This window comes from Solanum stenotomum, chromosome 1, assembly GCF_019186545.1.
Source record: "Solanum stenotomum isolate F172 chromosome 1, ASM1918654v1, whole genome shotgun sequence".
Lineage (NCBI taxonomy): Eukaryota > Viridiplantae > Streptophyta > Magnoliopsida > Solanales > Solanaceae > Solanum > Solanum stenotomum.
Window position 1 is genome coordinate 32,485,949 of NC_064282.1, and position 26,744 is coordinate 32,512,692.

The following is a 26,744-nucleotide window of genomic DNA, read 5'->3' on the forward strand; positions in this document are numbered from 1 at the left end:
GAAACGTATTGATTATTATGCCTAGTAAAGTATCATACAAATACCTAAATCAAGTTATGTATGCAGTAATTAAATCATTGATTAAAGACTTATGTAAGTCCTATTAGATATGATATAAAATATAAATGTATACCTGACTCGGAAAGAAAATTGATTAACTTTTTGGAAAAAAGATAATCTCGAATTAAGTAGGTCTTAATTGGTTAGAGACTCGTATTGATAACGTGTTGTAAAATGAGAGCAAAATATAATAATACTAAACAAGTAAGGAATACAAATTGTGATGGAAAGTATAGAGTAGAGATTATTCTTTTATCTCTTCAAGTTGTATTTCACAAGGGTGAAAGACTACCCTTTTATAGGATATTCAAACCATCCTTTTACAACAGTTGACAAATACGTTAGTATAAATTTAATTCACATAATAAATAGATACATTACGTTAGGAATAGATCAAGAGAAACATCCACCATTAAATGGATTTGTAACATTCTCCCTCTGTTCCAAATTATGTGACACTTTTCGTTTTTCGAGAGTCAAACCGTTTAAGTTTGACCGGAAATTTGCGCATGAAATCTTCAATTTTTTTGAAATGAAATTTATATATTTGTAAACTACGTAAAAAGTACTATAAGTCACAATCTATGTTTAAAAGATCTATGAAAAACTTACAGTAAATAATAAACTTGTTTGAATCTCGAAATTCGAAAAGTGACACAAAATGGGACGAAGAGAGTAGTTTATATTATTTAATTTTGTTATTAATTTGTTTTCCCATTTGATTATGTTGTAAATGTTGTTTTTATTAATTTATTTAATAACCATTCATCAATGTTTGACATTTTTTATTGGATTTGATATTGTTAATTATATTGGAATGATGATTGTTTCAGTTTTATGCTATTGTTTAGTTTGTCATTTTGTGTTTGTTTTGGACAATTTCATTCTTTGTCTTATGGTTTCTTGAGTTTATAATGATATATTAAATTTATCAATGAAAGAATTTTTTCGTTGATTTTTTAGGCCTTTCCATTTTAAAAGAGATGAAAATTTTAGTCTAAGTTCATATACGTTAATTATAATTTAAATTGGCAGATGAAGAAATTACGGTCAATTTTCAAGGCCTCCCATGTTAATAAGACGGATTTTATGTTTGAGCAATTATTTCTTTCATTTATTTTGGTTCATATTTATCCACTAGTAACACTTTTACTAAGTGTCTTTACAGGTGCCTATAAACTTTACTACCGGAGAGAAGTGTGTATTTTATTAATATGTATGAGTATTTATACAAGAGAGTAAACAACAAATAAGGAAATAATCATCTAATAAAGTATTGTGATCTTCTCTTAATCATAATAGAAACTAAATCACTAATGAGATACTAAGATATGAAAGATCAATCAAGATATATCCTAATATCAATCAAGAGATCGATATCACTAATAGTGCCCAGAGTTGCTTCTTGAGGAAGTTATTCGAATGAAGTTCGAATAATATATTTTTTTTGATTCATTATTGTATATATTATTGTCGTTAGACAAACATTAGGCAGTTACTCACATTATTGTTTTAATTTATTATTTATTTATATTTCATGTTTATTATATTTGTACATTATTTTTATCTCCTTCTCAATTTGAATAAATGAATTTAATCGGGACCCATAGTTATGGATTTTGAGAGGTGCTAATACCTTCTCTTTGAGATCACTTGAATCCTTACCTAGAATCTATTGATTTCTTAGATATTTTTTATTAATTGATTTTCTAATTATCCTAAAATTAGGTGGCAACTCTCTTAAGATTGCACTCCTTAAAATTCTTTTTTTAAAAAATTAATTTAATTAAGGATAAATTACTTATATATACACACCTTTATTTATCTTATTTTTCATTTTTCCCTACCTTTTAAAAATATTTCATAAATCCCTTATTTCTCCCAATTCTTGTAACTTCCATATACATAAAATCCGTCAGCCAAAACTCATGTTTATCCACTCCTCTTTTCACTCCTCTTTTCTCTCCCTAAATCCACTCCACATTCTTAGCAGTTACAGTTTTCAAATCAATTTGATTTTCAACCGATATTCACTCTCAAATCAAAACAATTTCAAACATCCGAATAGGTAGAATTTTTAGTCGCCATTGTTGTTTTCTTCAATTTTATTTTATTTTTCAATTTTTTTTTTCATGATACATATGGATCAGACTCCTTCATTAGTATTGGTGTTACTCAACTAAATTCTTATACTACTAATTGTATATATGATTCTGATGATGAAAATTGGGCTGAAAACAAATCCAAACTTTTGCATGACACATTAGCAATGAAGAATTAGAGTAATGACAACTCGAAAAAGGTAGTTCCTTCTTCTCCAAAATCAAATGTAGCAAAAAGAAACCCCAAAAAAGGGGAAGAAAAGCAGCACCGGTAATTTCCCGATCTTTACTATCCAAAGTATGTGTTTTCGTATCTTTTTTGACCTTTTGTGTTTGTTATGGCATTTTAGTATGTTTATGTCGAAATAAATTGATACATTAGCAGTAAAGATACATTATTTTTCACTAAAATATTCACATAGTCTGTTGGATTCTAATTGATTTGTAATACGTTTATACATTAAAACCCCTAACTTTAATTGTAGTTACGTTATGGCATTTGGTGTGTTGGATAGATATAAGTTGATACATTAAATAGTGAAGATACATTATTTTTTCATACAATGTTCTCATAGTCTATTGGATATTACTTGATACATTAAAATCCTAATTTTAATTTAGTTTTGGAGTTGTGTTTGAAATGTATCAAAAATAAAGTTCATTTTGAACTATTGTATGTAATGTATCTTATAGTTTGTAATGTAAATGTGTATCAAATACATTTTGTTACATGTGTATCAAATAAACAGTGAAGATACATTGATATGAAAATTAGTTATGTTATTGTTTTTTCTGTATTTTTACTAATAGTTGGATGACTCTAAAAAAGTTGTCGGTAATGCTACCTATTTACCTCCTTGACAATGAATTCTTTGAAAAACTAGAGCCAACCCACTAGTCAGAACTTGATGAATATAAAGGCAAAAAAACTGGTACACTTTTAGAGCCACACCATCCTTTCAAGGTTGAATTTGTCCAAGACTTTATGCAACAAAGAAGTGATAGCCTGTAAGTATTATATATTCTTATTTTGAATCATATGTGTAAGTTATTTATATACTTTATATTCTTCATTTTTTGTAGGGATTGTGGTGTATATGTAGCTACATTTGCGGAGTTTCTGAGCAACCTACTCGTTATACCATCTGATTGTTTTCGTTTAGATTATCTGCGCAATAGATAAGCATCATTGTTGTGGAGATATGGCAGCGACAAGGCCGAGGGTGAATACGTTAGCGAGAATGATGATCCACGAAAGCCAAAGGGTCAAGTCACACCACCATCTGAAGAAGATTTGGTTCAAATAGATTAGTAATTAAGCACATTTGCACAAACAATGTTTTATGCTTTTTTGTTTTTAAGACAATGTCACTTAAGTTTTAGACTGTTTCTCTAAAAACTTATTCCTATTAAAGTATTTTGTAATTTCTTACATCTTGTGTTTTCAATATATTGCTTTAGATACATTATGATCCACTAAAATTTTTGAAGTATGCATTTTTGTTTTACAAAGTTAATCTTCACACACATAACTAATTTACTTTAAGTTTGATATGATATAATGTATATGATACAAAATTATAGTGTATATGATACATGACTTATATTCACGTATATGATACATCAAATAAAACGTATATGATACAAAGCTATAATGTATTTGATACATGACTTATATTCACGTATGAGATACATCTGATATAATGTATATGATACATTTTTTATAACTATGTAACAGTTCAACTCTTGAGACACTTAATGATATAAATTATGTATCATAGTTAATCAATTATGATATAGTTACACAAGAATTTTTAATTAAAAGTTGATACATTCCAAACTTCTTTATATTTAAAACAGTACCCAAATAATTATTTACGTGATATAACATTGGCACACAAATCTTAATTATGTATCATAGTTAATCAATTATGATACAGTTACACAAGAATTTTTAATTAAAGGTTGATACATTCCAAATTTCTTTATATTTAAAACAACATCCAAATAATTATTTACGTGATATAACATTGGCACACAAATCTTAACGAATTATTAATTTGAACAACAACAATCATAATAAATAATGTATCAAAATAACCCAAGCAAAAAATACACTTTATTTAATGGAAATTTAAAAGTGAAAAATATTAGAAGTGCAAATTATTCAAAACTCATAAGGATGGTTGAACATTAATGTTTTTTTTAAAATAAAATAATTTCAGTTCTCTTTCGGAAAGAAAGTACAAGTTCTCCTGTTGTGACCTTCTTGTCCACACCGTCCGCAATAATTTGTGTTTATTGTTATCTTCTCATCTGCATTTTTTATTCTTCGTTTCCTTGGTCGTCTGACCATCCTTTTGTATCTAGGTGGCAACGCAGTTTCATCTAAAACATAGTCTGGAACCGACCAATCCTTCTTATCTCGCATTGGAACCATTGAAACCTCATAGATTTTTGTTAATGCTTGCACGAAGCCTTCATACTCCATCCACATTGTCAGATTAAAAGTAGCTACACGTTTAACAGTGCAAGCATAATCATGCTACTGACAACAGAGTACTGAGACAGATCCAAACTTAAGTACATTGAAGACATTCATGACCATCATTACATGATTTTTATGGAAATTAGAAATAGAAGAAGAAGTCCATAAACATTCAAAAAGACAACAAAAACAAATTGTTGAATTGAATGCAACTAAGTTTGCAATTCTTGGCAGCTTAGGCAAGAGATTTTCGCTCTTTGTTTTCTCTGATTAGCTCTGCTCTCATTCTTCTGATTTTTGCTTCCTTCTTCATTCTCTTTTGCTTCTCATCCTGATGAAGAGCGCTACAAATATGAATTTTGTCCATGNGATTTTCGCTCTTTGTTTTCTCTGATTAGCTCTGCTCTCATTCTTCTGATTTTTGCTTCCTTCTTCATTCTCTTTTGCTTCTCATCCTGATGAAGAGCGATACAAATATGAATTTTGTTCATGGTTTGCCAGAAAGCGAAGGCTCCTACAGACATAGCAAAGAACGTCGCAACTATCACCATCTTCGCTAAGTTTTTGAGTCCTCTCAGCTTAGGGTACTACTACAATCTTGTCGCTTCAGATTCATAAATGAAATAGATTATCCAACGACAATTTCATTTGTAACCTTCATAAATCACCTCGCTCACCCAACCTCAACAAAATCGATATATTCATCTTCTACAACGATTTTTTCGAGTTATTTGAATTTAGAACTTTTTCGGCAGTAATAGTTCCCCGATGGAGAAGCTGTGAATTTGAAATTTCAAATTTGTGAATCTGTTAGGTATTGGATGAATTGTTTACAACCTGTTAGGCGTGATTTGTGGGACTGAAATTAATTAAAATGAAATTTACGTTATTTTTTCCTTTTTAAGCGCAACAACACCAGATTTGAATGTATCAAAAATTATGTATCCGGCCATCACTTATGTATCCGGATCCCTCTTATTTTAAGGAATTTCTGTAAAATGGAAACTAATAGGGATAAGATGTAATTTATATCCCACACTATGTGATTCTTATAATTTATACAATTAATTAATTGATTAATTTTTGAGTCATCATGATATTGCGTCTTATTTAAATAAAGTAGGGATTTCAACCCCCTTTTAGTTTCATTTCAAAATTATTTGCTATTGGACCCCTTCATTCCTACATCTCAATTTGTAGGTGAAAGAATCATAAATTTGTGACAATTAAAAGGCCCAAAGAAAAAAAGGAAAAAGTGTAAGGAAGTGGCCTGACCCGGCCCAAATCTTGAGCTCCACGCTTTCTTTTTCTTCTACACTCTCTCTGGTTTCAACCGGATACCTATATATGGATGTTCTTTCTAAATTCAAAGCTATTTTGAGTTAGCTGCTAGTCCAAGAAATCAAAATCCCTAAAAGAGATTCAATTTTTGTGTCTATAGTAGAAGCAACGAAGAATCAAGTCGTCCTGTAATCGAAATGGTGAAGGTGCGTATGAACACGGCGGATGTTGCCGCAGAGGTCAAATGCTTGCGTCGCTTAATCGGGATGCGCTGTTCCAACGTTTATGATCTTTCCCCAAAGGTTCCCATTCTCAGCTCTTTTCTTTCTCATTTCTATGCAAACCGACCGCCATTGCTTTGGTTAATGTTTCTTGTTTGTGTTGGTATTGCAGACCTATGTGTTTAAGCTCATGAACAGTAGTGGAATTAGTGAATCAGGGGAGAGTGAGAAGGTTTTGTTGCTCATGGAAAGTGGCGTCCGCTTGCATACCACTGATTATCTTCGGTACCTATACACTTTTCTCCTTTACTATGGAAAGATGATTTTCAGTGCATTTATGGACATTTTTTATTATATCTACTTCAGTTTAAAAAATATAAAACTATGAAATTTGATTTTGTTGATTTTTTTTTTTTTTTTTTGGTAAATGGAAATTTAATTCCCAAGGAAAGATGTTTACAAGTAAGGGCGAAAATCTCAACTATACTGCCTTGCTCTTGTACCAAGTAGTTTACTTCTCTACAACATCCTTCCTCTTCATCCTGTACATCAAATCTAAGGATAAAAGTTAAGCTCCATTAGCCTACCAACTAATCGATTCTTCTCGGAACATCTATACACCACTTCCTGTATTACTTGTCTTACAATGATTTGTGGATTGATCTCCTTTTTCTGAAAAATGCTCTGGTTCTTTCCTTCCATATGAGGTACACACTTCCTGCAAGAGTGGCCCTGTATACTTCATCTGGTGCTTTCCTTGAACTTTTGTATTCTTGTTCCCATTCCAATTCATGCTGTCAGCTTAGGGCTGATCTATTATACTCTTGCCTTTGTAATAGCTTCCTCCATACTGCAAATGAGTAATCACATTCAAATAAAATATGATTATGGACTCCTTCATTCTCATGCAAAGAGGCCATGCTACTTCTGACGCTAGAGTTTAGACCCCAAGATGCTAGTCTGTCTCTGGTGCATAGTCTTCCGTGTTGCTGCAATATTCAATGTAAATAACCATTTAAGAGCTCCTTGATTATTGCACGTTTGCTTCCTCCGGGCAACCTTTGAGAAATCACCTCTAAATAGAGAATATAGTTTCCTGATGGACAACTGCTGTTCTGTTTGTATAAGTTGTTCAGTAATTTTCACCTCTTCCAAGTATCCTTGAGCTTTGATGACCTTTTTGACATATTCCAGATGGATCCTTGCTTATTGTAGTAGCAGTGTATCCTAGAAATCAGTTTAAGGCCAACCCTAAGACCAACTGTATCTTTTTATGCTCCTGGGATCCCAATTCACATGTATCTCCAACATTTCTACTTGAACTAAGCACTAGAGACAAATTAACTCATTGATCCTGCATTTTCAAAAGCAAAAAGGCCCAAAAAGCGACAAGATCCAAGGGGTTTGAAGCAAAAAGCAAGAAGTGAAGTGTACATTTGAAGCACACACACTAAAACACCAAATGATATGAAATTGCAATGAAAATAACTAATTTCAGTATCCAATATACAACAAATATCATATTTATCCAGCCATTCAATGTTGAGACTTGAGATTCAAAGAACCGACTGCTTCTTGTTGCGATATCTTTGCATGTCATTATTTCAAGCACACATTCCTTTAAAGCCCATGATATATATCCCTCAATTTTCTGCATTTAGAATAATAACAGAAAGTCCAAGTCAGGATATAAGTCAATGAATAAATCAACTATGCCTCAATCAAGAATTTGTTGATATTTTTTAGTTTATTTGTGTTGTTCTTTAGAAAATACTAAATGCACTGAAAAGAAATGTAAGTACAAATATGAAAATATGATTTGGATTATTTCAGTGCATTTAGTATATCTTTTTTACATGTGAAATACTAAATACACTGAAACATACAAAGTAGAGTTAGATTTACATTAGGTCTGGATAGAGGGATATGTGTGAGACTTAGAGGGCTTATTGTTTTAGAGAACTCCTAATTTGCCAAGTCAATACATACCCATATTGGAATTAATGGTTCCGAAAAGAACAAAATTAATATAGAGGATTTGTAGATCCGACTAGTTGGGGTTGAGGTGTAGTTGTTATTAATATACAAGTAGGAAATCCAAGTTAGGATATAAACAGTTTAGAAACATAAGATCTAATGTTTTAATGGTTGTCTTTCTGCTGTCAACCATACTTGATTCTTTATGGAAAGTGCATTACTTCTTTGTTGATCAATGACATATGCAATTGGATTCTATATGCTGAGTTTTTTTTTTTTGAATTTTTTCATTTTCTGAAGTTCTCTTTTCCGATTTCCTTCTTTTTAGGGACAAAAGTAACACTCCATCTGGATTTACACTTAAATTGAGGAAGCATATAAGGACGAGAAGGCTTGAGGATGTGCGGCAACTTGGTTATGATAGGGTATACTGCATATGCTATTGTTCTATCAGTGCATTGGGTTTATTTTATTTTTGGGAATTTTCATTTGTTCTTTGTCTTTCAGTTAGTGGTTAATTTCATGATCTTTAATCTTATCCTTTCTTTATTCTTTTTGGGTTCAGATAATTCTCTTTCAGTTTGGACTAGGTTCCAATGCTCATTATGTGATATTAGAACTATATGCCCAAGGAAATATACTCCTTACGGATTCTGACTTCATGGTCATGACTCTCCTACGGTCTCACAGGTAAATTATTTGCTTTTTATTTTGCTAACTTGGTCTCGTTCATCTGAACATGTCTATGTAATGGATCATCATAAACTTCTATGCAGACAATGTATGTCTTCTGTTGCCATTTTTCTTCAAAATCCCCTTTCCATATGAAATTCTGCCAGAAGATGAACCCTATTGGATGGTTTAACTATTTTGATCAGTAATCAGTTATGATTCTGTTTAACAAGCAAAAACTGTTTGATACTGCTATGCATGGTTTCATAAATGACACATTTTAGTTGTCCTCTTCTGGGATGTAAAAGATGATATTTAGCCCTTTGGGCTACCAGGTATCTAGATTTTTTTTTTCCTTTTCTTAAATGCTTCTTTGAGCTGCATCAACTTAAACTTTTAGTACAGATTATCAAGCCATAAACCTAGATGTTAGCAGTCTCTGGGTATCCTCATAATTTTGCAACTCAATTTGACATCATATAGGATTGTTGTGGGCATCAATTTTACAAAGCTTGCTTTTACATGTAACTCGCACCTATGCAGGGATGATGATAAAGGTCTTGCTATTATGTCTCGCCATCGATATCCAGTTGAAACATGCCGTGTCTTTAAACGGACAACTACTGAAAAGTTGCAGGCAGCTTTGATGTCTTCATCCCAGACTGATAAAATTGAACATGTGGAAGATAATGAACAGGGGAATGGTGGATCTGATGTTCCTCAACAAAAGCAGGTTAACCAAAAAAGCGTAAAAGCTACTAATTCTACTAAAAAAGGGAACGATGGTGCACGTGCAAAGTCACCAACACTTAAGGTGGTTCTTGGGGAGGCACTAGGCTATGGCCCAGCACTTTCTGAACACATTATTCTAGATGCTGGCTTGGTTCCAAATACAAAGATTGACACAGATTTTAAATTAGAAGGCAATACACTTCTCTCTCTGACAGAGGCTGTTAAGCAGTTTGAAGATTGGCTGGAGGACATTATACTGGGTGAGAAAGTTCCAGAAGGCTATATCTTAATGCAGCAAAAGGCTTTGTCTAAAAAGGATTCCAACATTTGCGATAGTGGATCTTCTGAGAAGGTTTCACAGTTATCCTATATTTTGAGATTTTTTAACCCCTGTGAGGCTGTGATCATTTATTCTTCTTTTCTGGACCTATATAGTTTTAGAAGGGTGATTTATTTGAGACTTTCTATTCTGCAGATATATGATGAGTTCTGCCCGTTGTTGCTGAATCAGCTTAAGTGTCGGGATTTTATGAAGTTTGAGACATTTGATGCAGCATTGGATGAGTTCTATAGTAAGATTGAAAGTCAACGTTCTGAACAACAGCAAAAGTCCAAAGAAAGCACTGCAATGCAGAGACTTAATAAGATTTGCACTGATCAGGTCTGTGTCACATCTATTATATAATCATCATGAAGCATTTCTGTTGGTTGCTCTCAATTATTCTGGGAAGTATGCGTTATAGCCTGTGAATACTTGCTTTCTTGAATTCCTCTGTGAAAATGCTGGTTAATCATGAGAATAAGTTCATGAGCTAGACTTGGTCTCAAATGGCAATAAAGGATTTGGGAGTAAGCATGCAGGTCACAATTTAACGAATGAATAAGTGGTACATACTTTAAATGGAAGAATTAAGTTGGATATGACAATACTTTTCTGAAGACAACAACAATGAAAACAACTACTCCTTAGTCAGCTTTAAATCCTCACTTCTTCATTTAAGCTCATTTTATATCATTACTGTACTAAATAAATAAAAGTAAAATATATGATTATATTGCTCCCACCGTTTCAACTTGTTTGTTGATTCTGACTTGTACGGATTTTAAGAAAGTGAAAAAGACTTTTGAATCTTGTGGTTTCAAACTAAAAATGTGTGGACTGTACCAAACTGCCCTTTAATCTTGTGGTCATAAACGTGCGATGTGAGGAAAGTTTTAACTAGAGAGTTGCCAAAAGAAAAAGAGACATTCTTTTTGAAACGGACTAAAAAGGAAAGTAAGACAAGCAAATTGCAACAGAGAGAGTATTATTTATGTATATATTTAACTTTTTTTTGATCTTTGATAAAAAGTTAAATATATACATAATAATAATAATAAATAAATAAATAAATAATGCTATTAGAAGTTCTCTAACTAGTCTAAAAACCTGTTCTCAACTAGTAGCTATCATCTATATGGATCTTTTCTCCTCATTTGTGCCCTATCTTTAGTTAAGTCCGCATTGATACCAAAATTTGTAGGTCTTTTGAGACAATATCCTTCCATGTGATTTTAGATCTAATTCGTCACCCTTTAATACCTTCACCTTACCATAGTTTCACAGCTATGGACCGGTGCATCTGTAGATCAACAACGAACATGTTCAAACCACCTGAGCTTCACACATTTTATCCTCAACGCGTGCTGTGCTAGTTGCACCTTTTGGCGAATGTGGTCATTTTAAAGTTTGTCTAATGTGGTAGGACTTCACATCAATCTTATCATCTGCATCTCTGCAACACTATATGTGGACTTTAGCAGCCCAACATTCACTACCTTGTGAAGTTATAACAATGCTAAAAAAACTGCTTTTCACTTTAGTCTGCCACCTTCCATGACATGACCCCTCAAAAGCACTTCTCCATTACAATCATCTAGTTTTGATCATGAGTTACATCTTCATCTATCATTCAATTCTCTTGAAATAACAAGTCTAGATATCTAATTGTTTGCAATTTGGCACCACAATATCATCAACACATACTAGTTTGGCACCACAATATCATCAACACATACTAGTTTGGCACCACAAGACCTCATTTTCTATAGTGTTAGTTAGCTTGTCGCCTTGTCCATAATTAGGGTAAACAAGTAGGGACTCAATGGACTCAATGCCGATCCTTGGTGTAAACCCACTGTTATGGGAAACTCCTCCGTATCACCTACTTCTATTTGCACGACTCCTTCTTACACGTCTTTTCTATCATTTGTATATTTAATGTGAATTCCTTTATTCTTAGTAACCCGCTAGAACCTTCTGTGGTACTCTATTATATGATTTCTCTTGCTCAATAAACACCATGTGTAGATCTTCCTTCTTTTCGTAATAGATTTCCTGCAATCTTGTTAACAAGAATATAGGCTTTGTTGTGGATCTACTAGGCATAAATCCAAACCGTTTCTCTTTTAACCTTGTCGTATTCCTAAGCCTACATCTACCACTCTTTCCCGAAGTTCCACCGTATGACTCACGAGTTCAATGCCATGTAGTTCACACAACTTTGAATATCTCCGTTGTTCTTGTAAATTGGAATCAGGGTACTCTTCCTCCACTCATTAGGCATCCTACCACATCTTAGTATAACATTGAACAAGTTGGTGAGTCATTCTACTCTCACTCCGACCTCTCCAAGATACTTCCAAACCTATATAGGAATAGTTACATGAGCACAAGATTTTCTAATCCACATATTTTTCATGGCATGTTTTATCTCTGTTGGCCTAATTCTACGAGTGTAGCTAAAGTTTCACAGACGTATAGAGGTTTAGAATGATACTCTCTTGGTTAGAGCTGAAATTTTTTTCTGAATAAACCTACTTATTTCTTCCACTTAAAGTATGTACCAATGGAAGAAAAAAAAATCTACACAGGGACTGGAGATGATTTTTAATAGATAATCCTGATGACAAATGAATTTCAAGGATTCCATAGTGTATATATATTGCAAAATGTCAGAAAAATCAGCATGTAATATACCTATAAAAAAGCAGCATGCATTTCTGGGAAGAGATATACTTAGTTATAGATGTTTGAGGGCAAGGTATATTAGCTCACTGTCTTTCTTGGAGGGTTTATAAAGGATCTATAGTGTGAGGAATGGACCAATTTACTTTACTTCAGAATTCAGTCCATGGCTACATGGCAGGTTTAATGAGAAAAAGTGGGAGGAACTTTTTCTTTTGTCCTTTTTCTTAATTTTTTGGGATTTGTGAGTGCAGGCGATACGAAAGAATGTACGTCCCAAACAGACTTTCTTCTATAGCAGTTGTACTCTCTGGCCTTATGCTCAACAGCACAATGAAGAACTGAGTGGACTGAAAACAAATTCTCCCCCTCTCCTCCTTCTGCTGCTTCATATTTTTTAAGATTCTAAGATCAGCATAGTGGTTCCTTAGATAATATTCATTTATTTTCACCCACAAAAAAATCAGTCTTTTATTTTCCTGAAAAAGGGATCTTCCTTTCTTCTAGTTCTTTTTTTATTTGACTTGGGAAGCAAGAAATACCCTAGTATTTCCTGTTTAAGTTTGTCGAATGACTCTTGCCTGGATAATCTCTTTTTATTATTCGGCTTGCTCCTTCGCATTTGTGATAGAGAATAACTGGGTCGGCCATTAATATAGAAAACTTAAGTTTCTTGCTCAAAAATAAAAATAATATAGAAAACTTAAGCAATAATCTGATGAATCAAATCTGCAACTAATACGAAGTAGTTCCTAAATGACACTGCTATAGCTTTGTTTGATTTAACTCTTTACCAGTGTCCAGTCACATCTCAGTGGACCTTGTACTACTACACATTTTGTGTTCAAAAGCTTCTCCGACATGATGCAGGAAAACCGTGTTGTAACATTAAAGCAAGAAGTTGAACATTGTATTAAGATGGCAGAGTTGATAGAATACAATTTGGAAGATGCTGATGCTGCCATCTTAGCAGTACGTGTAGCTCTTGCTAATGGAATGAGTTGGGAAGATTTAGCTCGAATGGTGAAAGAGGAGAAAAGATCTGGAAATCCAGTAGCTGGACTTATTGACAAGCTCCATCTTGAAAGGAACTGCATGACATTGCTCTTAAGCAACAATCTTGATGAAATGGATGATGATGAAAAGACCCAACCAGTGGACAAGGTATGCTGACCTGATATTCCTTTTTTTTTTCTAGAAGTTCTAATTAAGAACCCACATTTCTGTATGGAAAATTCTCGTACCTACCTCTATATATACTGTTTGTGCAGCATTGGTGTTGATTCAAGTCTTTTACTTAAGCTTATGATTAGTTTTGAAAGAAATGCAGCGATTTGAGCATGAATGATAGTGATTGTACCTCCATTGTTTTGCTCTCATTTGGTAGGTTGAAGTTGATCTGGCACTTTCAGCCCATGCAAATGCTCGGCGGTGGTATGAAATGAAGAAAAAACAAGAAAACAAGCAAGAGAAGACTGTAACTGCTCATGAAAAAGCATTCAAGGCTGCTGAGAGAAAGACACGTCTCCAGCTGTCTCAGGTAACCAATAATCTGACAAGTGGCTATTCACATTTTGTGTTGTTTAGGCGTTCAGTAATTCTGTCTCTTCTTAGTGGTTGTTAGCTTGAGGAACTTTTTCTCTTGCCTTGAGCCTATACCTTGGGCGTTAACCGGCACTCGAAACCCCATTGTTGATCCCAATGAACCCTTGACCCGGCTTGCTACTTTACTAAATGCTATAACAATTGTGCGGAAGCTTTTAATGGATGAGCATGCAATAACTTAGGGAACAAATTCAATAATTTTATTATTGCAAATCTGAAGATCTGTATAATATAAACATGATTGTAAAATAATGCTGAAACCTATAACTCAACTAATGCTTCTATGAAGCCTCTAATTGTACTGGACTTAGGTTATTGGGGCAAGACCCTAGGCTACTTGAATACTCTACTAACAACATCTGATAATTACTAATACTCTAAGGGGTTGTTTGGTACAAAGATTAATAACGCAGGGATGAGTGACACAGAGATTAGTAATGCAGGTATTAGTAATACAATGTTTATTTTTATCAAGTATTTGGTTCATTGTTTTCCACCTCATCTTGTGTTTGGATTAAAACTCTATAAAAAACTTCTTTCCAATTATACCTTTGAATTATTATGTAATTGGGTCAATGTAGATAATTGCCGGACAATATTATTTCTTATGACCTTCTAACTAGCTAATTTTGTTGTCATGTTTGCTATTTTTTCACTTGAATTATTTGAGGATAAATAATTGTCATCTTAATAAATTGATCAGTCACAAAATGTCAATTTTCAATTTAAAAAAAGATAAACCATCTACTTTTAAAACCGAAAGATGGTGAGCAATAGTAAAATTGAATAAACCATCTATATTTACACATAAAAATTGCAAGCTGTAGTTTTAATATGAAAACCACACACATACACACACACACACACACACATATATATATATATACACACATTCAATTAAGATCACAAACGTCATGTGATGATATATTTGTCTTTTTAATTAGTAAATGTTAAACAACTCACATTTCAAATATTGTATTGATTTGTCTTGGATTTATTTAGTAACAAACAACTCTCTCTAAATAATTTGTAAGCTAATTTATTTAAATAAATTTACTAGTACAAATATAAAACATAAAATCAAGGATTGTATTGTAGTGTCTATAAATAGGGTCTCAATGTAATAATGTGGACACAACAACAATTCAATAATATTCTTTTCCTATATTTCTATTCCTATTCTAAATAGGATTGTATAAACCTATTCCTAGTCTAATAGGATTGTTTAAACCTATTCATGTTCTAACAACTTTCTACTCCGAAATTGAATTAACGAGCGGTTGGTGACGTTTGAAAGAAGACTCAAAGACCTTTAATTTGGTGGGTCTTCGGCACAAGACTCTTCATATTCTAGGAAGAGTGGTTGTTTGAAGTTGAGCTTAGTAAGAACTTATACGAAAACTCAACCGGTAAAGAAGTTTCCAACTCAATTTTACGGTTTGGGTTTCTTGTGGCAATAATTTATATCCAAATCACTTACCACACTAGAGAACTAACCTTAACACGTACAATTGGAAATTACCGGGTTCAGGCCTATACGCATACGAAGAATGGTTTGGATCTTAGCTTAGAATTTGCAGGGTGTTACACTTTTGATAGTCCATCTATTAGGGCCTTTCTAGACATTGATGTTGGGGTTTTCCATTGGAGGTTATAGAAGATTTTTTATGTGATTTCTGATAATTATTTTGCATAGAATTCTTTGCCTTTTATCTTGTGTGATACAATGTCGGGATATGTCTTTGTTTCATAATATGTTGCCTGTGTATCATCCATTGAAGTTGATAATGTTAAAATTAACAAAAAGTGAACTGTTAACTCAGTGATTGGCCCCATAGTTATCTAAAAAGTATCTACTTGGTATATAAGCACTTTTTATTTACATGCACTGTAAAATTTATTACCACAAACATAACAAAATTCCAGTACAACCAAAAACCACCAAGTAACAGCAACTAAAGCACCCAAATCCCCACCACCTTCTAGGAGGGTTCAAGGAAGATTAGGATGCTAAACTAAGTTCAAATATGCTCAATAAAGTGTGTACATTTCCAAGCCCGTTTTGACTCTCTAAGCATTTTTGTTATTTCTTTAATACTGAATTTAATATCCTGTACTATAGCACTCTTCTAAACAGTATGATTTCTGAATGTATATAACCACTTCGCTGTACACAAATATGCTTTTTTTTTTTTATATGTAGTTTCTTTTATGGACTGCTGATGAGTATGTTACAGGAAAGTTAAGTGAATAAAGCCTCTTGTTACACTTGAACTTCTTTTTTGATGAAACATACCCATCTGGGGGCTGTTTATTTGTACTGTTGAGTGACACAACACTTCTCTTCTCCACTATAAATATGCAGGAAAAGACAGTTGCTGTGATTTCACATATGCGCAAAGTTCACTGGTTTGAGAAATTTAATTGGTTCATCAGTAGTGAGAATTATCTAGTCATAAGTGGACGTGATGCACAACAGAATGAGATGATAGTCAAGCGATACATGTCCAAGGGAGATTTGTAAGTTAATTATACTTAATTGGTTGTCAAGATGATTCATTCCCACATTAAGAACCACTTTTTTTTTTTTGCTTGAATGTTTTTTTTTTTTTAAACTGCCTCCAATGATCATTGATATGAAAGAGTTACATTGTACCCAATCTTGGTTTGCAGACCTGTCAACATATGAGAAAGCAATTCAGCACTCAAAATAAAAAGAGAAGGGGATAGAGGGTCTCCTTGTCTTAGTCCTCTAGAGGACTTGAAGAAACCATATCTCCCTCCATTTATAATAACAGAATACCAGTTTTGACAAACAGTTGTAAATAATGTGGATCCAGTTCTCCGAGAAACCCATTTTCCTAAGAGCTAAACACAGAAAAGACCAAGAGACCCTATCATAATCTTTGGTCATGTCCAGTTTTATGACCATATTCCCTCCTCTATTGGGTTTGTTAATGTCACTAATGATCTCTTGAGCCGAAAGAATATTCTCTGAAATAGCCCTGCCTTTAACAAACCTAGTTTGATTCTTAGAAATAATTCTAGGTAAAATATTAGCAAGTCTAGCATTGAGAATCTTAGAAATTATTTTACTAGAGACATTGCACAAGCTAATAGGTCTTAAATCAGAGAAACTTTGAGGGTGATCAATCTTAGGAATAAGAACTAAACAAGTATGGGTAATTTTTTTTGGAAGGATATCACCTGAGAAGAAGGAAATAACAGCTTTGTGGACATCAGAAGCTATTATGTTTCAAGCTGCTTGATAAAAGCGTCCACTAAGTCCATCTGGCCCCGGTGCACTATGTGGATCCAAGGAGAAAACACACTCTTTGACTTCTTGAAGGGTTGGCAGAGCACTCAGCGTCTCATTATCCTCGTCAGTGATACACCTAGGTAAATAGTTGATAGTTTCAGTATCTATAGAGACACTTTCACGGCTAAACAAGTTTTGGTAAAAGCTCACTGCTCCTTCAGCAATTTGATCATTTCCTTCAAGACATTGATTCTGCTCATTCATAATTTTCTTTAAAGAGAGTCTCCTCCTCCTATCTTTGATAGTGCTGTGAAAGTAAGAAGTATTGGCATCTCCTTCCTCTAACCATTTGGCCCTGGCCTTTTGTCTTAGGATGGCGTCTTGAAGTTTCAAATATTTTGTGAACTCAGCTCTGCATCTAGAAAGTTCACATATGTTGACCTTAGTGTTGTTCATAACACTGTTTTCTTCCAGTACTTTCATTTGGGCTTCCAGTCTTTTTGGATCCTCATAGATGTCTCCATAGGTCTCTCTAGACCAGAGACTAAGCATTTTACAAGTTTTTTGATCATCTGATGTAAAATATACATAGGATTTCCCATTACTAGTTCTTCCCAACATCTCTAAATGGTACCAAGAAAGTTTTCATGTTCAGTCCAAACGTTGAGAAATTTGAAATATTTAATGCATTGGGGAGCAATGTTGTTCATGTTGACCAACAAAGGGGCATGATCTGAGCATGTCCTTGAGAGATGGGACACACTACGTGTTGTAATCATCAAACCAATTGGTATTATAAACTAATCTGTCAAGCCGTTTCCAGATAGTGTTAGGGGGATCCCTGTTGTCGCACCAAGTGCATTTAGCACCAGAGTATCCTGCATCTTGAAGCCCACTCACTCAGGCAGTCTAGGAAGTCCAAACTCTCTCCAAGGGTGGAAGGTCTTCCACCCATTTTTTCTTCAGCCGTGCAAATGACATTGAAGTCCCCAATAGCACCCCAGGGACCTTGAACGGTGTTGGCAATAATTTTGAGATCCGCCCACAATTCTCTTCTAGTCTTCTGAACATTTAGCATAGACAATTTGAGAGGAAAATGGATAGGCCATCATTATGGAAATTTTTAATAAGAACATATTGATCTTTATCTTGTATAATATCTACAATGATCTCGTGGTTCCAGCAAATCCATATCTTGTTGTTAATATTGAAGAAGCTATGATCCATCCTTAGTCTCCTTTTGAATTTCTCTAGTTTGCTACTATCCACTAGAGGTTCCTGGAGGCATATAAGAGGTAAGTGAAATTGTTGTTGAAAAAGAATGAGTCTTTCAATAGATCCACAGGACCCGATCCCTCTAATATTCCAAGAAAGGAAATTAAGCATTGGAAACAATAGGGGGTGGGTTATTTTGTTCTTGAGATTGCTCCGAGGTAGGTTGCTTCTCTAAGTTGTAAGTTCCTCCTGGATAGGTAATGCTCCTAGGAGATAAGTTATTGTGAAAGGTGATCTCTTCGGGTGGTTGAGTATACTCATCCAAAAGAGTTTTTCCATTTGTATGTTGTCTAGTTACCTCGTCATCTGATTTCGAGGATATTTTGTCCTCTTCAGTGTCCTCCATAATCATAGCCATCCGGTCCTGCCTCGGCCTATTGTTATCCTCTGGTGGATCAGGATAAGGATCTGTTGGGACTCTTCATTTCTAACGACAGGGAACTTTTCTTCTTGGTAAGATACTCCCTTTTGTAGATTTTTAAAGCCGGCCAACTGATAGCAGTAGTTTCCTTGCTCTTTTTTTTGAGATAAGGGTAACTGTGTATTCACAAAAGATTCATCATCAAATGATGATGATCATAGGTCACTTACAATCTCATCAGAGCATAACAAAACCTACTCCTAGGGAGATTACAAATTGCCTATGAAATCAACAAAAAGTTCTATATCCCCCCTCATATCCTGTTTACACCAAAAGTATAAAGACTAAGGCTATTCATCCTTATCTTCTCAATATTGTTGCTCTTGCCCTCAAAACATCTAGCATTCCTTTCTTTCCATAGAGTCCACCAAATGCAAGCTGGTATTAACTCCCACCAGTCTTCAGTGGAGTGTCTTTTTCCTATCTCCTTCCAGCTCTCTAGCATACCCTTGGTGGTCTGTGGAATTACCCAACATACACCAAGGATGCAAAAAAAACATGTTTCATAGATTGGTAGCCACCTTGCCGTGGAGGAACATGTATTCATTGACTTCAACAAGTTGAGCACACATAAAACATCTTGAACAAATTTGTCTTCCTTTTTTCTGGAGCACTTCATGTGTTAGACATGCATTTCTACACACCAACCAAGCAAAACATGATACCTTTAGAGGTATTTTTATCTTCCAAATTAATTTCCAAGGCCAAATTTTGATTCTACTTTGACCAGCATTGTTACTCCAGTAGCAATTAAGGCTGGCAAGGGGACGGGGACGGGGACTGGGGGACGGGACGAAGGGGGACNACGGGACGGGGGACGGTTCTGGGGGGATTTGGCCGGGACCGGGATTGGGGGGACAAAAATAAGTCCCATCCCGTCCCACTATATATACGGGATGGGATGGGTTTTGGGGGGACGGGACGGGACGGGACGGGGGATTTTTTATTTTTTATATACTTATTTATTTGTATTGAATTATATGTTATTGAATAACATTTTTAGTTTATTTGATTTTTTTTCAATAACATTTTTAGCTAATAAATAATGCTTAAGTTTTCAAATTTCAAAATTCAAATTTCAATTTCAAACTTCAAATTTCAATTTCAAACTTCAAATTTCAAACTTCAAATTTCAAATTTCAAATTTCAAATTTCAAATTTCAAATTTCAAATTCAACTTTCAAATTTCAAATTTCAAATTCAACTTTCAAATTTCAAACTTCTATTTTCAATTTTCAATTTTCAATTTTGAAATTACAAATTTGAGAAGTTCAAATTTGTCTTTTAAATATTTTAAAGTAATTTAAACTTGAAATTTTGATTTTGAAGAAAAGGCCCCAAAAAAGGACGTTATGTGCAATACTTTGAATTTTCCTTTTTTTTTTTTTTTTTAATAATCTAGGTGTTAGTTGATGTATTAAAGTTCCATTTTTTAACATTTGTTCCTTATTATAAAATTTTGTAATAGCTAGTTCTCTTTTTATTATGTTCAACTATTTTCAAACAAATTAGTATATATGTAAATATGTATGAATATATTAAAATTAAAATGCAAGACAATAGTTATATAAAAAAGACTTAATAAAGCCTTCAAATTTATTCAATAAAATCTAATTGCAACTTAGAACTTAGAAGTTACAATTTACAAATATTAGTGGAGTAACTAATCTACGCAGCCACCTTCTAGGAAGGGTTCTGTTTCAATAAGTTCTCATATGTAAAACTAATATTTGTTACAAATATTAGATGAGTAACTAATTTACGCAGCCACCTTCTAGGAAGGGTTCTGTTTCAATTAGTTCTCTGATGTAATCTAATATTTGTATTTTCCTTTAAAATTCAATTCTAATTGTCGCATCATATCGACGGTAACATCCTCCGGTGTTGGCAAACTTGCTAGAAACTCTTGTGACTCTAATTCATCATCACTAGATCCAAGTACCGCATTAATCCAAGCTTCTTGTTTGGAACTTAACTTTGGCAAATTATCATTTCTCCTTTCGGCGTTGACCCAATCTCTAAATAAAACTGATATTTCCAAACTGTCTTCCGCCAATGAATGTCTATGATCGCCAAGTTGAAACCTTGCCGCACTAAAAGCAGCCTCTGATGCAACTGATGAAGCTTGAATAGCTAGAACATCACGAACCATTTTGCTTAAAATTGGAAATGCAACGCTCCGCCTCCTCCACCATGCTAATAAATCTTCATTGCCATCTTCGTCTTCCACTGTTTCTAAAGATTGATTAAGATATTCTTCAAAATCATCACGGTTAGTAGAATTAAGACCAAGAAAATCTCGCATATAACTTGAAATTCGAGCTTTACTCTGAGGATTAGAAGTTTGACCAACTTCTTGAGTATTTCCTGTAGTTCTATATTTTTCATACAAAATTTTTGCTTCTACTTTTATGCTACACTTACACAGTTGACTAGTTGGATTTATTTCCGGTGAAATTTCTAAGGTATCATAAAAAGTGTCAACAAGTCCCTGCACACCTTGTAATTTATAGTCAGGATGAAGTAAAGTAGCAGTTAAAAAAATTTGAGGAATAGGAAAAAAATATTTTTAAAATTTTTCAATCATACCTTCAATTGCAACTCTAAATTTTTCAATTTTTTTGTATTTAGAAAATTGAATTGAAATAGCACAAATATTTATTAATACTGATGAAATAGTAGGATAATAAATTCCAGAAAACATGGTTGTTGCATCATAAAAAAGTCTTAAAAATTCTAATAGTTCATTACTTTCTTCCCAATCTTCTTCACAAATTCTGTCTAATGGGTCAGCATTATGAGCATTAAACACCATTTGTATGGGTCCTCTATATTCGTAAGCAACTGAAAGCATTTCGTAAAAAGAATTCCACCTTGTTTTAATATGTCTTGGAATTTTTCTTGGTGGCAAATCACATAGTACACAACGCTCATTAAATTCCCTAATTCTAGCAGGTCTATTAGCATAAAAAATCCAGGCAACAGCATATTCAATTTTCATACAACCACATTCAAATAATGAAATACCATCTTGTACAACTAAATTTAATACATGTGCAACACATCTAACATGAAAAGAATTATCATCAATTGGACATAATCTAGTTTTTAACATACTAGCAGCGTTTACATTATTAGATGCATTATCTAATGCGACAGACAATACTTTATCTATAAGCATGTAATAATCTATAACACTCAAAATATTTGAAGCTAAATATGCACCAGTTTTTTTCTCTACACATTCTTTATAACTTAAGATTCTTTTTTGTAAATTCCAGTTATGATCAATCCAATGTGCTGTAACAGTTAAATAATCACGTCCATTAACACTACGACCCATGTCCGAAGTTATAGACACTCTACAATCTAATATGCTAAACACACAACGAAGATATTGACAATGTTTACCTTGATATACAAAAACATCAGATTTAACAGTATTTCTTGAAAAACCTCTATAATTAGGATTATAAGTTTGTTGAATATATTCAATAAAACCGGGATGTGAAGGAAAACTATAAGGTAAACCACAAACAGAAACCATTTTAGCTAAATTTTCACGATCTCTTTCCTTATTATATTTACGTTGTGTTAGTGGACCACCGGGGTTAGAAGGATCTAATGTTCCTTGAACCATGTTAGAAGCCCCTACCGATTCATTAACATTAATATCAAAATCATTAACTGGAATTCCTTTTTTTCTATTGGCTAATGATTTAGCTTCTTTATATTGAATCGGCACACAAGATAACAAATGTCTATTTAAGCCCCCCGTCCCACCTTGACCTCCACCTTGTTTATGTTTAAAAGGTTGCTTACATTTATTACAAATAGCAATAGAATTTTCCTTATCTAAAGTCATAAATTGCCACACAACAGAAGTTTTAGGGCGTTGATACTTCACCTTCTCCCTTGTAGGAGGTATAAGGGGTGGGCGTCCATAATTTTGCTCCGTTGAATTTGTAGTTTCATTTGGAACATTTGTCACCGGACTAGTAGGTGTATCTTCTAATTCATCTTCTCCCGAACCAACTTCTACTTCTTCACCTGAATTTTCATCAAGATAAGGATTATCACCATAAATTTGTTGTAAAAGTTCATGATCGAGTTGAGCATTTGAATCAATATCATAAGAAGTATCATCAACATAAGTAGAATCATTTGTATTAAATCTAACTCTAGAAGTACCACCACATTTACTCTTATTTTTTTCCTTACTACTTTTTTTAGTAAAATTAAATAATCTACTAATGGCACTTGGTTCCTTCTCTTTTCCTTTACCGGTATCTTTTTTGTTAGAACTCATATTTAATTATATGTAAAGTATAATATAAAAATAATAATAACACAAAAATTAATGACGAAAAATAAAATATAAATATTATGAAACGAATGTACCAAACGTCTGCGTTAATAGCAGACGTTATAACCGATTCTTGAAGCTTGTAGTTTGTTGTAACTTGTAACTTGTAATTTGGAACTCCAATATTTGATAGCAAATATGAGAATTATATATATTATGATATATAATATGAAAACTTAGAATTGAAATATATGTATTATGATATAATATGAGACTTAAATGAAATAAAATAGTGAGATTTGAGACTTAAGATTGAGAGTTGAGACTTGAAAGAATATAAAAAATAGATGAGAGAATATATGATTTTGTAAGAAATAATAAGGGATAGAGGGGTATTTATAATATTAAAAGTGGGTTAAAGTGTATTTATAATAACTTGAGGGTTTAAAGTAAATTATTAAAAGTAGGGTGGTAGGGGGTGTTGGTTGGGGGAAAAAACTGTCAAAATATCCGTTGGGGGGGCCCACTAGCCGTTGCCCAACGGATAGAATTTTTTTTTAAAAAATAAAAAATAAAATTGTTAGGGGATCCCGCGAACCGGCCGGTTCATCCGGGCCGGGTCGACCGGGACCAACGGGTGAACCGGACCGGTACCGGTCCTCTAATCCCGAAGTGCCCATCCCGCGAGATTTAAACGGGACCGGGTCCGGCGAGCCAGTTCTCGGACCGGTCGCAGGCCGGGGCGGGCCGACCCGGTCCCCCTGCCACCACTAGTAGCAATACTTCACTGTGAACACTCCTTTCCTCTGTGATTTCCATTTAGGCTTGTCAGGTTCATTGGAGGTGCCTGGGAAGGTATTTAGGATCTGAAATAGAGCAATGATTCTCCCTATTTCCCAACTATTGAGGGCTCTTCTAAACAAGAAATTCCATCCTTGAGGGCTCCACATCTGAGAAATTGTGTCCTTGTTCTGCTGGCTGAGTATGACCAAATCTGGAAATAAAGTTGCAAGGCACTCTTCTCCAATCCATAAGTCATTCCAGAATTCAATTTTCCTGTCATTTCCCACCTTAAGTGAGATGTTATCCTTGAACTGTGGCCATAGTCTTCTAATGGTCTTCCAAACACTACACCCAAAAGTTCCCAGAACCTCCTCAGTAGGCCAATGACTCTGTAGTCCATACTTGGCAATAATGACTCTCTTCCATAGTGCTATCTCTTCAATGCAGAACCTCCATAACCATTTCTGTAGAAGGCAGGAGTTCTGGAGGCTTAGCTTTTTTATATCCAGTCCCCCATGCTTCCTACTAAGAGTTACAATGTCGCACTTGACTAGCTTGTAACCTCTATTTTCTCTGTTACCATTCCAAAGAAAAGATCTTCTAAGTTTGTTGATCTTTTTCTCAATGCTTTTAGGAATAGGAAAAAGGCTCATCATGTAGGAAGGAACGGCATCTAGGACTGATTTGACTAGGTAATGACTCTATCTCCCTCCCAAAGAGAGTTAATGACTCTTCCACCTTGCAAGTTTCCTGTCACCTCTCCAAAACATCATTCCACACTCCTATGTCCTTGTTTTGTGCACCCAAAGGCATGCCCAAATACTTTGTTGGCAGAGTAGCTATCTGGCAGCCAAGGTTGCTAGCTAGCTGTTCTATGTTGCTTACATGTTTTACTGGATAGATGAAACTCTTTTGCCAATTTATATGGAGCCCAGAAACACCTTAAAAAATAGTGAGGATAGCTCTGATGTGTCTGATTTGTGTCACCTCAGTATCACAGAAAATCACAGAATCATCTGCATAAAGTAAATGAGTAACCCCCCACCTCATTCTCCATTCTCCCTTGCATTTGAGCTTTAAAACCAGTTAACCATCCATTGACATTTGCTCTCCTAATCATGTGGTTGAGGCCTTCCATGGCTAGAATGAAAAGGAAAGGTGAGACTTGAGAGAGGGCCCCCCTGCCTCAACCCCCTTTGAGATTGAAAGAAACCTTCAGAGTTACCATTTATAATTAATGAGAATTTAACAGTGGATATGCAGAAGTATATCCAGTTAAGCCACTTCCTCCCAAAACCCATGTCCTTCAGAATTTTTAACAGAAAAGACCAATTTACATGATTATAAGCCTTTTCTATATCCAGTTTACACAAGATACCAACCTTGAGTCCACCAATTCATTAGCAATAAGTGAGGCATCCATAATTTGCCTTCCTTTTAAGAAAGCCATTTGGTGTATATCAACCAATCTCCCCATTACTGTCTTCAACCTCTCTGTGATTAGTTTGGAGATAATCTTATAAACTCCCCCTATCAAGCTAATAGGTCTGAAGTCTTTTAATTCCTCTGCCCCAGCTATTTTAGGAATCAATGCTATGAAGGTGGCATTAAAAGCATTTTCAAAGACTCCCTTTTGATGAAAATTGTGAATGGTCAACATCAAATCCTCCTTCAAAGTTCCCCACATGACTTGAAGAAACTCATTGTGAAGCCATCAGGGCCTGGAGCTTTATCTCCATCACACTGTTTTAAGCATCCCAAGACCTCTTCCTCAGTAAAAGGTCTTTGCATCCAAGTTTGTTCCTCCTGAGTTATAGTAAAAGGTCTTTGCATCCAAGTTTGTTCCTCCTGAGTTATAGTTGGACAGTCCAGGAAATCAAAACTAGGTCTCAGGTCTCCAATTTTCAGATTCAGTGAAATGCTTCCTATAGAATTCAATCATAATGTTTCTGATTTCTATAGGGTCTTCTACAATTTCTCCTTTGTCTATTAGCCTGTCAATGGTGTTATTCCTCCTGTGTGATGTTGCCATTCTTTGGAAGAACCTTGTATTATTGTCCCCTTGTTTCTGCCATAATACTCTGGATTTCTGTCTCCACCTTGATTCTTCATTTTTTGCGAGCCCTTCCAACTCCACTACTATGGTGGCTCTTACCATAATTTCATCTTCAGTCAAATCTCTTGTTCCCTGTAACTCATCAATCTCAGCCAGTTCTTCCAGCAGGCTGTTCTTCTTATTTGCTATCATCCCAAAGTTTGCTTTGCTCCAATCTTTGAGTTTTTCCTTGAGCATTTTTAGCTTAATATTGAGTCTATAGTCTGGGCAAACCTTCCACCAAGAATTCATTCCACCATACTTGGATTAGTTCAGTGAAACCTTCCACTTTGATCCACCAGTTCCCGAACTTGAAATTTGACCTTTTCTTCTCCCAGTTTCCACACTCTAACATGACATGGCAATGATCAGAGAGGACTCTAGGTAGTAGCTTTTGCTTTATGTTTTGAATTTTTCTTCCCATTCCATAGAGAAAAGGAATCTGTCTAGCCTCGCTGCA

General features: G+C 34.3%; 1 protein-coding gene across 1 annotated transcript in view; it reads left to right on the forward strand.

Annotated features, from left to right (window-relative positions):
* Window positions 1–6,019: 6,019 nt before the first annotated feature.
* LOC125865101 (uncharacterized) overlaps window positions 6,020–26,744 on the forward strand; it is a 33,084-nt gene continuing 12,359 nt past the window's right edge. The window contains exons 1-9 of the mRNA XM_049545272.1: window positions 6,020–6,233; window positions 6,325–6,437; window positions 8,458–8,554; window positions 8,695–8,819; window positions 9,345–9,885; window positions 10,009–10,194; window positions 13,411–13,704; window positions 13,928–14,080; window positions 16,511–16,665. Coding sequence (XP_049401229.1) covers window positions 6,129–6,233; window positions 6,325–6,437; window positions 8,458–8,554; window positions 8,695–8,819; window positions 9,345–9,885; window positions 10,009–10,194; window positions 13,411–13,704; window positions 13,928–14,080; window positions 16,511–16,665 — 1,769 coding nt within the window. The 5' untranslated portion in view covers window positions 6,020–6,128. The remainder of the gene's footprint in view (window positions 6,234–6,324; window positions 6,438–8,457; window positions 8,555–8,694; window positions 8,820–9,344; window positions 9,886–10,008; window positions 10,195–13,410; window positions 13,705–13,927; window positions 14,081–16,510; window positions 16,666–26,744) is intronic.